Here is a 14,757-nt window from a genome sequence, read left to right on the forward strand (position 1 = left end):
TTTGTAAGGAACATTTTGTTATTCATAAAAGTGTTCCTGGCATATAAACCCATGATGTAAACAAACCAGATTAACTAGTCCATCAGTGAACTCAAGTACTCGATTTTTCTTGATTTTAATCAAAGTCAAGCTTCAACCTTTCTGACCTCAACCAAGCAAAGGCTCAGCAGAAAGTTTTGTGCTTGAAGTCTTCATGTAACACCTGAATACAAAGCACATCCTAGTGTGGGCCCATAATTTACCAAAAGAAATTATATTCCACTCAAAGAAAGGCAGGAGATGCCTGGACTGATTTCAGCAGATTGTTAAAGCTGCCTGAATTATTTTAGCCATTACATTTAAAGAGGAACTAACAGTACTCTAGCATGGCAGTTGGGAATGCTGCAATATAGCACAATCCTCTTCTCCTGCAGCAAATTAACATTTTAGCCAGATTCTAATACTGTGACATACAGTGTGACTCAATTTAAGGACAAAAGATTAAATCAGTTGGACATATATACTGGAGAGTTTCAGAACTGATTCAAATCATGACAAAAATAAAATAGGTTTTAAAAGCTAGCATTTATTCATCTTTAAAAGCTACGTCTTCACAAAACATGGGTAGGAAGAGGACAAAAGTGTGGTTAGATTGTTACAGGTCACGATCAAATGCTCCTGTACTCAGCACTCCTGCTATGCTCTGCTGGGCCCCTTACACAGCCCCCATGTCCCATCCTGAGCCAGCACTGGACTCAGGGGACCCTGAGGTAAAGCCCAGGCAGGAGGGTACTCCCCTTTCCTGCCTTCATACTGCACAGTTTGCACAGCTACTAAAATTATCAGAGCCTGAAACACTAGTTGGGTGTTTTCTTCCCAGGCTAGACCAGCTCTGGGTCTTCACAGTTTTAACGTATATAAACTGCACACAAACATTCATTCCAACACTCCTTGGTCTACTCAGGGCTGTGATACAGCTGTAACCAAACACAGACTGAAATCCTACATACAGTGGAACCTAAAAGTAACAACTAGACATCAAACCACTTTTTCCAAAGGTCTTGTTGTTGTTCATGCTCTGCACCTCCTGCTGCAGGACCAGGCTCTAGGGATCCTTGCTCATGTTCATTAGCAAGCCATTCTCTGACCACCTGCCCTGCTCAACGGGATCTCTGCAGGCAGCTCACAGCCCTCCAAAGCCTTGCTCTCTGCCTTGACATACATCATCCCATACAATATACTTGTATCTACATTAGTACCACTTGTGGCTATTGTGGCTAGGACTTAAAAGGCCTAATGCACAAACCTTAATGCTTCCCTCCAGACCTTCAATTTTTAACTTGCATTTGTCTACCAAATTAACCTCCTTTCCTGCTGCATGCATTTTTTCCCTGGACAACAGTATTTCTGTAACAACTGCAATGAGACAGTCAGTAGACTACTACAACAGAAAAGGAACTTGCAATGAAGGATTATCCCAGCACCACTTTATGAAAGCACAGAGTCTTTGCAGTACAAATACTGTGTTATTTGCTTCCCCTCATAAAGTACTAGCAAGCAAAAATATAATTAACATCAGAGGAAGCAAGTTCCTCAGTACAGTGCATAATTGGAACTTGCTCATACCACCAGCAGGGCTCAAAATAATTGCCTCTCTTTCACAGCACAAGCAGAAAACTGAACTAAAAGCTTCACATTTTGCATTTGGAGCCAACCTGTCCAAAGCATGTCAGCTGAGTAAGTAGATTGTCAGGATAATGCTCACATTCTCTAAAAAATAGTTTCCCCTTTCCTGTTGGGAAGGGAAAGAACTCTTACAGGCAGCACAGTAAAAAGTATAATGTTTTTACACAAGCAGCACTACTATGCAAATCCTATTTCTGAAATTCCTCTTCAGTTACTACACTGAGATTAAATGCATCCACAGGTTGTTGAATTTTCACTTAAATCTGTAAGTAATTAACACATAAATGCTGTTTCAGAAGAGACAATTAATTGTCCTTTACCACAAACCAGATGGTTCACCAACATTAACCTCCAAAAATGTTCAGATTGTCCTTTAACACACATTAGAGGTTCAGTCACCTCTAAAACAGTTTCCCACCCCAAAACTTCACCACAGCCTTAGCTGAAGGGCCCTGGCTCACACAGGGGTTGACTGTGTATTGTAGGAGCAGAGCCTAAAGGAAATCTCCAAAATCCAAAACAAGCAAACAAAAACCCCCCCCCAGCATTATAGGTCCCCATTCATCCAATTCATGATCCAAACCAGGGGGGAAAAATAAGAAAGAAAAAAAAAGGGGGAAGGGGGGAGAACAATCCCCAAAATCTAAGCCCACACCACATCACCTGGAGCTGGATTAACTTTCACACTGATAAAAACCACTGATCAAAGGTGATGTCAAGATCAGCACAGCCAGTAGGTTCACAGGCATTTTCATTTTGAGGTCTCATTCCAGTTCCCAGGAAGGACACTATACCAGTCCTGAAGACTTCCCACAAACAAGCACATCCCCTTGGACAGCATCACGTGGTGAGGAAATTATTGAGGAATTTCACTCTTCTTTCTGCATTTATCCCTCAGCATGAAAAGGGAAATAAGGCTAGGGCTTCTTACAAAAAAAAAAAAGTAGGCATCTGGGCATTTTTTTGTCACTATCTTACAAATAATAAAGTAGACAACAGAAACTCTATTAAGCTTAAGGGACATCCGTGGATCTATATCCATAAGTCTACTGCAGACAGGGAGGAAAAAAAATGGCTCTGCCATGAAAATGTAGAATAACTGCATAAGGAATAAATACTTTCATCTTAGCACAGAAGGAAATGGGCAACTAACAAAAAAGCTTAGGTACCTACTTTTGCAGTCATTTTTGCCAGGAGTTCTTGCAAATCCATGATTCCTTGCACCAGACTTAAGAAATCACTGCAGGTCGGGCATGCTCAATAGAGGAAGAGTAAAAAGAAACAGCAAGGAAGAGAAGGAAAGACACAATAACCCATAAATAACCAACAGCCTATCATATTTGATTTATCTGAACATAAAATGCAATCTGTTTACACAGAAGTTCTGCCTTCTGGAAGTGAGCACACGCAAAAAAATGACAAGCCCGAAAATATTATTTTTAAAACAAGAAAACAATCTGTACGAAAAATCTAAGATAGAGAAAATAAAGAAATTGCTACTTACTGCGATTCAGATTAGGACACTGTGTTATATATCCATTAGGTATAAAGATGACTTTCACATCTTGAATAACACCCTTTGTAAAAGAAGAGAAAACTGGTAATACAGACTACAAACATTGACTTAAATCTGTAGAAGCTGTTTCACAAGTCATTTCTTCAGTGGATACGAAAAAATTACCAGCTCACTCTTCTTGTGAGGAAAATAACTGAAGATGGACAAAATGTAACAACTCCTCCTATCAGCGTGTTTGGATTTTTATTTTCATAGAACGCAGAAATAATACGGCTTTGTCTTTTGTAATCACCAAATATAAGCTGCTTAAATGTCTTAAAATGGGGTGAGACTGGTGAAAAAAGCAGTAAAATAATAACCATTGCTCAAGCCGATGACACACTTTTCGAAAAGACAAAAAAAAAAAAAAAAAAAATTCCACAGTAAAACTCTTTAGTGATTTAGCCAAATAAGAATGTGAAATCAAACACTGTGAAAAGACAAGTATATAGTGCCAGATGTAAGTAATAGTTTACACTTCCATTGTTTGCTTTCATTTAGCCTCCTAGCTCTGTGTCTCAACAGGCAGTTCATGTAATCGTGCCATCAGTCAGAATGAAATCCTCTCTCTACCCCTGACAGATAGAAAGATGCCCTGCACAGGACTGGCAGAGGGTCAGAGCCAGTCAGTGCAGGTTGTATGATGATCCTAAACCAACCTGGGCAGGACAGGAGAGAGGCAGGACCAAAAGGTCCAGTGCTGGTTGCATCCTCTCTTGTCCCTGACCTGCAAAGATACCCCGATGGAAGTGGCAGATGGCCCAGTATCCCTGCACACCTGGGCCCTGAAGAACCCTAGATCCTCCAGATAGTCCAGAAAGTGCTGAAGGTTGTGTTTGCTCTCTTAAGGTCAGGACAAAGCTTTTGCTACATCTTCAACTGTGCAATGTACTCACTTCACAAGATCCACCAGCTTTAATAATGTCATGGTCACTAAGGGAGAGGAGAAAGGGAAAACAAGGGACCTCTAGGGTTGATAGTTGCACTACCCCTGCCTGTTAATCAGATGTTGTGACACAGCTCTATCTCCTCCCAGACACTGAAGAATTTTTTTAATCTGAAAAGAAATTTATCATGGCAGCAGTTATTATCTAAATAAATTACTGATTTGCAAGACTATGCTTTAATTTTCAGTTAAAATGCCAAAGAGTGAGTTTTGCAGACCAAGGACGTAGTCACTTGCTCACAGGCCCTTGAAGTCCACCCATAAATAAACTAAAGGCCTCAGATAGCCCTTGAAGCCTGGTAAGTACAGCAGGTAACATATGATTTAACATTTATATGGTCATCTGTTAAAAGAGCAGAAGGTAATCAGCAAGCTCTGTTTCCTGCTTACTGTTTCATGATCAAATATTAACTGAAAATATTAGCAGAGATAATCAGATCACACTGTCTTTCTTGCATAAATATATACATTTATTAACCTTTTCATCTATGAGAATAATGAAACCATAAGCAATGAGAAGTAATACTGTCACTGGAAATGGAACATCCTGAAAGCCATTTTCCATACTTTCTGTCAGCAGTCATCAGTGAGAAATTAAAAGGTGAGGCATAAAATATATTTCAACTCTTAAGCCTCTCCAGTGAAAAGCTCAACCAAGAGAAAATGAGATTGCAAAGTTTCACCAGACCATATCACTTAGCTAACAAGGCACCATCCAGAGAGAAGTGATAAGGTATTTTCTTCAGCCTTTTTTTTTTAAGTGCATCTTAAGCTTCAAATATGTTTGTTGCATGAGAGTCACACTGCTCAATTGTCTTTTGGATAAATTTGCATTTAAATACAGCCTGAAGAGGAAACACAACTACTTTATTTGTCTCAATTTCTGGCCACGTAAAAGCATAGAAAAAGATATGAATATGAACTTCAGTTCACTAACATAGATGCCTTTTAAAAGTCTATAACCACATGAACAGAATTAATATGATCAAGTATAGAAGAGAACTTTGAAATGGTAGAAATTTTGATGATGTATTTTTTTAATAGAAAGACTTCATTATAGGCAAACACTTATTACAGCCATAATTATTGTAACAAACATGAACAAACTCAGATTATTCATGCTTGAGCATTAAGTCTAGGCTACTGAGAGTTCGGATTTGGCCTTGACAGGGAGATGTCAGCAGCCAAAATCTTTCTAGTTTTTCCCTCCCAAGCAGGCATCACCTTTATACTATCATTAAAAACATTTGGTTAATGACAATCAAAGCTTCAGTTCAGCATCAGGACTCGCTGGCATGAAGAGCCTTCATCTGTGCAGGCAGATTACCCGCTACAGGATGAAATTCAGGTCTGCAGCAATAAGTATCAAGCCCATCCCATCAGAATGTAATACAACAGTCCAGATTATGGCACTTCTCCTGTCTCTACTAAATAGAACCCTCCTCTCACATTCTGTGAAAAGGCTCATATATTCCATGAGCTCTCCACTTCTGCATTTTCATTTCCCCCATTGCCTTTCACCCTCTTTAAAACCTCCTTCTCCCACAGAGCTAATGGGAGCCACACAGCTGTGCCCGTTGCACCAGTCAGGGCTGGGGAAAGGCTCTGCTGGAACACCAGCAGAAATGCCTGAAACTCATGTGCCTAAGCAAAGCCATGCCAACACCAGCAGATTTCCACTGGATGAGCACTGTGCTGCTCCACACAGTGCAGACATGCCCCTTGCCTGTACAGCTGCCCTCAGCACGGTATTTAGTCTGCACCTCGGTCCATACAACTCGTGGTCCAAAATTATTATAGAGTCATATGAGATTATATATATATATATGAGATATACATATGATGGTGTGCAGTAAAATTACCAAAATGCTTCTCAAGCACCTAGTATACAATCCCCAGACACAATATGCAGGATCAATAGAGCCTGCTCTAGCAGTTATGAAAATTACTGTCTTTCTACATGAATCACCCTGTCAGCAATGCATTAATAAGCTCATTTTTGCAGTAGCTCTGTGGAGGGACCCCTAGGGAGAAGGGTTCTCCCCAGCAATAAAACAAAATCTTGCAGATAATTCTGATCCTGACAGCAATCAGATCCATCCCAGAGAGAGAGTTCCCTGGATGTGTGGCAACACTCTTTTTTCTTTCAGTTGCATCTACTTGGGTTTCCTAATCTGATTATAATAGTATTCTCTAGCCCTAAAACAAATCTGGTGTTTGGGACACTGTCCTGGTTCCGACCAGGACAGGGTTAATTTTTGCAGTAGCCAGGAGGGGTCATGGCTAGGACATGGAGGTTGTTGCTGAATGACACTTCCACTGAATTCCATAACTACCATGGACAATGAGTGTGGATCACTCCAGAGACACCAGTGGTGAGCTGCTAATGCAGCTGGCAACCAACCAACAGCACACCAGCCCTCCTGCCCTGGAAGACATCTAGGATGGGTAGAACTCCTGCCCTGGAAGACATCTAGGATGGGTAGAACCCACAGTCAGGGACTAAATGAACTCAACAGACATCTTAGAGGGATGGCCGTTGACTACGGAAATGAGACCTGAGCTTGTGTACATATATATGTGTATATATATATATTCATATATATGTATATGTAGTTGGAAGGTGTAGGATCTGGCCATGACATAAATGGTATAGAATAAGGGGTGGATAAATTAAGGCTGTTGTGAATGGTACTCCCCAATTCAGTGCCCCCACTGAGATTCTCCCAAGCCACAGATCCCCCTTTCTCTCCCCATTCCCACTGCAGCAGGATGGAGTTGAGAACTGAAGGCACAGAAAGTGAAGATCACGAGTTGAGACCAGAAAAATTTACTGGGAACAGCAATGAGATAAGAAAATGAGCAGTAACAGCAACAATTTTGATAGCAAAGGGTATAAGAAATTATTCACATGGACAAACATTCACGATAACAGACAACACTGGAAGGCTCCTTCCACCACGTTTCTTCAACCAGAAGGAAGCCCTTCTCCTCAAGGAGTCCCTTTCCCCCACCCCTGTCAATGATGTGAGGTGGTACAAAATAACCTCCATGTCCTGGCCATGCTCCCTCCTGGCTACTGCAAAAATTAACCCTGTCCTGGCCAGAACTGGGACAGAGCCACACAAACAAACCTGAAGTGTCAGCACGTAGTTTTCAGTGGAAGTAACTCATGAGATTGCCTTCAAACCAAACAGACAATGCTATCTTAAGTCAGCTCCACATTTGTTCCCACCACTGCTGTGCTACAACCACACTGCCTTGTCTGAACTCCAAGTGCTTGGTCGTAGCAGATAAGATACAACCAGTAAGAGATACCAGTAGTAGCAAGGGGTGAGACTTCAATTCCCTTGATTACACCATAGAGCACTTCAGTCCCCAGCAAGGCCACAGGCCCAGCAGGACTACTTGTGGAATAATCACTGTAAATAAGGATGTGGAACAAAAGCATAAATATGAAAAATTGCAGCAGCTGGTCACAGTGACTCAGGAATATCATATCCCTCCTGCCTCTTCGATATACTGAAGAATTACAATCTAATATAGGCGTGAGATTACGACCAAAATTGCTTTAATGCTACTCATTTATGAAGAGAAATGACAATTAATTAACTATCATTAAAGAAAGAAAGAAAACTTTTGGAATGTCGAAGATGATACTCAGAACAGCATCCAGTGTTTTTTCTTACACACAGTTTTATGGTTCCAGCACACACACAAAAATGCTAATTCTTTTTTAACGCTCTTATTTCCCTGCAGATCTCTGTTTACACATTAAGGAAAATATATCTATTTTTTTATATGCTAAAACAGTGAAACAAATTGCTCTGAAAAAGAAAGGGAGGTCCTGCTGAGCATGTAAATATATGGAAAGAGATGTGTACTCTTTACAAACTGGCAAAATCCCAAGTTTTTGCAATGAGTAAAGTAAAAAAATTAAGACTTTTGAAACTCGCAAGCAGGATTAAAAAAACCACAACCAATTATATTTCTGCCCTGAAGAAAGTTGGTAAAATATTCAGGCATGCATAAAGCAAAGTAAGGCACTTGTCGGCTTTCATTATGATCAATAAAAATTGTCAGTTCATTAGCATATCATTAGCTACCCTGCTGTTTCCAAAGTGTTAACACATAGAAATATTAATTTGCAAATATATAATATCCCAGAGTTCTGAGGCTCTGACTCCCTGCATAAAATAAGAATTTCAGATAGGCAACTCCAATATAACTTCTTCCTTTCCCCATGTAGCTATAAACATATGTTTACCATCTGTGGAATAGTGGGAAGCAGCTGAGGTAAAAAACCAACAGCTGTAGAATAAAATAATGCTATCAATTCCACTTCCCAGTGACAGCTCAGCTGCTGGAGGATGAAATGTAGTCCAGGTTCAGAGCAATTCTCGGACCATCATTTAACTTAAAAGTTAGCTTTTACCTCTGTCTCACAATTAAAATTGGTAGTTGCTATGCTGAAATAATTTTAGCATAAAATAATTGTCCTAGCTTGTTAAAATCTGGGGACTTTGAGGAGAGGTCCTCAGAAAAAGGCAACTTGTAAAATTGTCTAGGAACTGACAGCTTCAAAGGGAAACCGAGTGGGTGGTAAATCACCTTGGCAACAAATCCATGCCCAGATTGAGGATAGGCAGATTGGCCTATTGCTGCACTATAGACTCCTTTCACACATAAACACTTGTACTGTGGCTTCTAATCCAAAACTGGAATAAATATCAAAAACTTTTACTTTGTAAACAAGCTGTTTACCAACTGTCCGCTGTTTCTACAGTTCATATTTCGTGAGTGTGAGATAACTAAGTGGAAGTATCTTGTTGACTATTACTTTTCTTCTTCACACGTCATTTCATAACTGCTTACCTTAAAGAAACCATGTTTCCTGTTTCTCTGTCCGAGCCATAAACTGCTTTCAGGTGTCAAATTCGTTTCTGGGGGATCAATGACACGTTCATAAATCCTGTAGAGGGAATACATTGCCATTATTTTGAATTTTGCCATTGAATTTTCTTTTTCCTCTGAAAACTTTCAGAATTAGTTAACAATAAAAGATGGAAAGTAGAAACAAAAAAAAAAAAACCAACATTAAACCCTAACATTAAACACAATACTTATCATTGATAGTGATGAAGAAGGTATATTAGAACTTCTAAAGCACCTACCATAGTAGGGAAAATAATAAAATAGGACCATCCTAGTCTAGGGATGTCCTTCAAACTCAACCATCCACCCTGGAGAAAACATACAATCATACAGAAGATCCAACCAGATCCAACAACCCTTTGGGATTTTCAGGCTGGTTAGAATTCTGAATGGACTTCACAAAGGAACTTTATTCCACACTACTACACTCGCCCATGTCTTCCTTTTCTTCTGGATTTGCACATGGACCTTTCTCCCCTCATAGAATTCACTCAGCCTGGGCACTCACGTGTGGTGCCACCACTGCCCATCCAGCTGGTGTCTGTCACCAGCACAGGTCTGGCACAGGATGGGACCTCTTTACATATGCATGGTATCCAACAATAGCAGCAAGTAATACGAGCTCCATAAGCAAGCTTTATGGACTGCATAAACTTGCACATGACTGCAGCACTCTGCATACCAAATTTTGGAAATTAAGTCGTGAAAAACTGTTGTAAGACAGAGTTTTTAAATCAATGAAGTATTTGGAGTTTGAAAAAGCTTTTGCTTGGGGGTTTGTTTGTTTATTTTTAGAAAAGCTGCAATGAAGTTTCCATAACAACTCTTCCAGGAACACAGACCACTACAATGATATCATCATTTCAGAACATGAAAAATTCAAGGCCAGAGTTACTGACCTTGGATTCTCATATTGCCATGTCACATTGGAGGGAGCCATGAACTCACTGCTCCATAACAAAACCAGCACGCTTAATCAGGATTATTGAGAGGATGATGAAATCTGTTTCCATTACTATCCAGCTCGCAGGGAGTATGTATTGCTGTGTAATCACACCAGCGTGACAGCCAATAGAAAAGACTCTGAACACATCAAGACCTTCAGCTTAAAGAGGTGAAATTATCTGTGGTGAAATTAGTTTTCTTTAAAGCTACGGCTTTAAAACAAACATGAAAAACAAACACCAAAGAAAAACACAATCAACCCAACTCATTGCACAGTTATCTTCCCAATTCCACTCCGAGTGTTTCTAGCACAGGTTCACCAGTGTAATCATTCATTTTTCACACTGGAAGTTGCCACGAGTATTGGGTTTGCATTGCAAGGTTCTGTTAGCAGGGGTGGCTTCTGTGAGAAGCTGCCAGAAGCTTTCCTCATGTCCAGTCAAAGTCAGCTGGCTCCAGGATGGACCTGCCACTGGCCAAGGCTGAGCCCATCAGGAATGGTGGTAACGCCTCTGGGATAACATATTTGAGAAGGAGGAAAAGTTACTGCACGAGAGCAGTTGCATCCAGAAAGAGGAGTGAGAACACATGAGATACCCAGGACAGTGTAGAAGGAGGGGGAAGAGGGGCTGCAGCCTGTGGTAAAGACCATGGGGAGGCAGTTGTGCCCCTGCAGGCACATTACCCATCCCCCTGTGTCATTTGAGGGGAGGAGGTAGAGAAAAATCAGGAATGAAGACAAGCACAGGAAGAAGAGAGAGGTGAACTGTGAAGGAGCAAGATCCCTTCGGACTGCAGCAGTGAATGGTAGGTATTCTATTTCTCATTACTCTACTCTAATTTAACTGGTAAGAAATGCAACTAATCTCCCCAAGTCAAGTCCTTTTTGCCTGTGACTGATCTCTCCCTGCCCTTATCTCGCTCCACAAGGCTCTCATTACACTTTTTTCTCCCCTGTCCAGTTGAGGAGGGGAGTGATAAAACAGCTGCGATGGGCACTTGGTGTCCAGCCGGGGTCAAACCCACCATACCACGTTATTGGAAAATTCACATATTTGCAGAGGCCTAGAATAACATCCCAGTATTAAGGAACTTCCAGAAAGGTTGATAAAGTTCTTTATGTCAAAGTACAAAGAGTCATATATTCCACCCACTTTTGCTTATCAAGAAAAGCAGTAAACCATTTGTCAAAACCAAATGGAAGCAATCTATAAAACTAAAAGCAAACATACTATTTTTCAAAAGAGAAAAAACCAAGGAAAATCTTAAACCTAAAACAAAATAGTTATATGAAAATTACAGCTTAAGAATGCAAATACAGGACTCAGAAGACTTCTTCTAATACTCATAATTTTATTGCTCAAGTTTATTATAGGAATTTTGCATGTACCATCTCTATCAATATTTTAAAGTGTAAATAGATCCCTTCTGCCATACCTCATGCAAAATCTACTGAGATGCAAAACTGCTGCAAAATTCTGAACGAGGAACCAAAAATTGATATGCTCCTTGAGAGCATGTGCACTGAATTCCACTTTCATATTAGGAATTTATCTTTGCATATATAACACAACTTTATTCAGGATTTTGGTTAATAATGAAATGGGAAATTTCTCATCTCCTAAAGACTAGTCAATATTCATGAAAGAACACAGTTTCTGCTAACAGATAAAATCCCAGTGCTGACCAGCTTCAACAACACTACTTATTGAAGAATATTTGATTTTTATTCACCTGACCTAGTTAAAGTTGATGAAGATACTCTACAGTATCTCTGTGCAATTGCATATTAAAAAAAAAAATCAAAACCTAACTGACATTGTTATATGACAGTTCAACAAAAGCAAGTAAGGAAGACAAATCAGAGACTGAAGCAGCTTATCTTGTCTTTTCTGATTTTTTAACAGTCTTTCAACCTATGTGGAAAGGGCTCTATCAACCTTCTTTCCAGAGGCTCTTAAGAAAGTGCCATTCACAGGACACAAAAGCTCAGGATTCCCCATATTCCTCTACTGTTCTACCCTAATTTGAATTCCATTTCTGAAGCAGGTATTTACCTTAAATTAAGGGATTAATTAATGCTTGGTTTGTGCCTTATTCCACATATGTCTGAAAGACTGGTTTGTTTTCTTCTCCTAAGATCTGCCCATGGAGTAAAAGGCTCAGGATTCAAGAGAAGGTATGAGATGTAAATCAGTCCTTGATTATCTTCCTATGTCAAAACATGTTTTGGTTGCCACTATCTGGTTTGCAAACAATGTGAACTTACTTTATTACTGTACACTGTTAAACACTAGCAAAAAAAAAAAGCCCCAGCAAGCATACACACAGCTTATTGCTAATCCTATCAGCCCCTCTATACTATTGGGAAATGAAAAGGTCATAAAGCACATCATCCAAAAAAATACAAATCAAAACCAAAGAAAATAAATAAACAAAAACTCACAAGGAACATGGTTTACCATAGACTGTTTCTTCAATGAAAAAGAATTAAAATTCCAGTAAGACTGGAAGACGCTAAAGAGCTGTAAAACAACTAAACAAAATAATACTAGAACTACATGGATGAAACTTTTTCAAACCTCAGCAAACAGGGCTTCACCAGCTATACACAATAGCAGCTGACAGCCAGCAGAGCTGACTGAGGCACAGTGGGAGCAGAGCCAGGAACTGGACCCATCTCCTGCCTGCCAAGCTCTGGTTTAAATCACAAGAACATGGTAAGCGGTGCTTTATTCCTAGAACAGGTTTTTGAGGAAGAGAAGGACTTCCTGGGTATTGAAGACAGCCTGTCAATACAAAATAATTACAATGGCATGTGCATTAGTAATTGGGAATAGGGTTTCACCCATAAGTTAGCACTACTCATGCATGTACATTGCAAATCTATCAAATATTAGTGGTCATTCAGGCGGTTTTTCCGGGGGTTTCCACACTTAGACAAACCCATAAAGCATGAACATTCTGTAACATATTTCAAAGTGCAATTAGAAAAGTTACTGCTTAAAGGTGAGGTTCACTTATAATTGTTGCTTGTGAAGTGGGAAAAACCCTTGCTCTGCTTCCCTTCCGATATTGGTTTTCTTTGGAAGGAAAGTAGTTTTCAGGCTGAGAAAATATTTTTGCTGAATAGAAACAAAAGAATCCTCTTTTTTACAGCTACATTAAGCTTCCACATCACTTACTTTCCCTTGCTTGGCTTTCTGGGCTGAGGTGTGTCACCTTCTCTGGCTTTACACCCGCTTGACCAATACTTTGTATTTGGCATATGAATGGCTAAATTATACACTTCCAGTTTATGAAGTGCTGGTCTAGAGCTCCTTGGAGAACAGTTTTCAATACATTTGGCTTTGATACCGACACAGAGAAATGTGCAATACACTTCACAAGAAAAGGAATGCTCAGAAAGAGGACTCCAGGGAACTGTGGTCACTAAAACTACTGCAGGCTGAATAGTCCCTCCAACATGAGGAGACCCAGGTCTCCAGGTTAATGGAAGCTCTACTACATACTTCAGACTTTCAGATTTATGATTGCTGCATTCAATTCCCAAGAGAAAGCTTGATTTGCCCCTACTTTATGCTGATATATTTCAAAGAAGCTAAACCATAAAACTGGAGTAATAACAATGAACCAATCCTACTGTCTTGAAATGTTCATGCTCAGAATACATTCACTAACCTCTCATCCTTTTACCAAAATGTAGTGAGAAAAACATCTGTTAGTAGACAAATACCCATGATATTCTTGTGTTTTGTATCCACATCTCTACCCTATCTGCACACTTTATTAAATATTCTTATGCAATCCTTGGGAACACCTCTCTCAAGGAATCAATCCGAACAGGTGTCTCTGCCATAATGAAGACAATATGCAGATAACAGAAAATCTATAAAATAATCAGTGGATTCCTGAAAGGAGGCACATCTAAAATATTTGCATGCTAATACATATACACACATCCTTCTCTGCACAGAAGGACAAGTTGTCTAGAAATCAAGCTCTGTTGGACAAGGAGAAAGTTCCCTTCTGCATATTCAATATAAATTATTTTTAGCATCTTTATAATGTGTAAATATACAACAGTTTAATGTATATGTATATAATACATGGCGGTAAAATAGGGAAATATCCTCATTTTACACATGTGCAAACTGAAACACAGAAAGACTGATTAACCAAGATCACAAAGATGGAGTCTTTGCCCAAGGTCTGAGCCATTAGACCAAGCATGACTGACACTTAGCTGCCTTACACAGTGGGTCACACTCCCTCTGGAAAAAGCATGACATAGAATTGTCTCTTGCAGTGAAGATGATTTCTTACACATAACTTTTAAAAACAGAAGTTAACACTGGGAGAGTATTTCCACTTTTGTGGAGATGCAGCTCTACTTCACACAGACAGTATTGGCCATGCCAGAAGCATTTTCAAAATTACTGAAATATTTAGCAGAACACGAAAATAAACTTTATGTCTGCTCACATTAGAGTACAGCAGCCAACATAGACTGATCAGGAGGTGCAACTGCCTAAAATTCTGAACAATAAAATAGAGTGCAATTCAACAGTCACTACAAAGCAGCACACCAAATCATGACATTTTCAAATTCTTTCAGGTTTAAAATATGAATGGGTTACTAAAATAAGAACATGCCTTCTCCAATTTGCAGGTTAAATAGGAAAACCCCGAAATTAGCTCACTTGGTTAG

The 14,757-nt window shown here is 39.6% G+C and overlaps 1 protein-coding gene across 2 annotated transcripts in view; it reads right to left on the reverse strand.

Annotated features, from left to right (window-relative positions):
- NELL1 (neural EGFL like 1) overlaps positions 1–14,757 on the reverse strand; it is a 273,582-nt gene that overhangs the window by 208,917 nt on the left and 49,908 nt on the right. For both annotated transcript variants that reach the window (XM_018083431.1, XM_018083430.1), the window contains exons 4-6: positions 9,042–9,138; positions 3,170–3,242; positions 2,839–2,921 (exon numbers count right to left, since the gene is read on the reverse strand). In XM_018083431.1, the coding sequence (XP_017938920.1) occupies positions 2,839–2,921; positions 3,170–3,242; positions 9,042–9,138 (253 nt within the window). The remainder of the gene's footprint in view (positions 1–2,838; positions 2,922–3,169; positions 3,243–9,041; positions 9,139–14,757) is intronic.

This window comes from Manacus vitellinus, unplaced genomic scaffold (genome assembly GCF_001715985.3).
Source record: "Manacus vitellinus isolate BGI_N305 unplaced genomic scaffold, ASM171598v3 scaffold_63_pilon, whole genome shotgun sequence".
Classification (NCBI taxonomy): domain Eukaryota; kingdom Metazoa; phylum Chordata; class Aves; order Passeriformes; family Pipridae; genus Manacus; species Manacus vitellinus.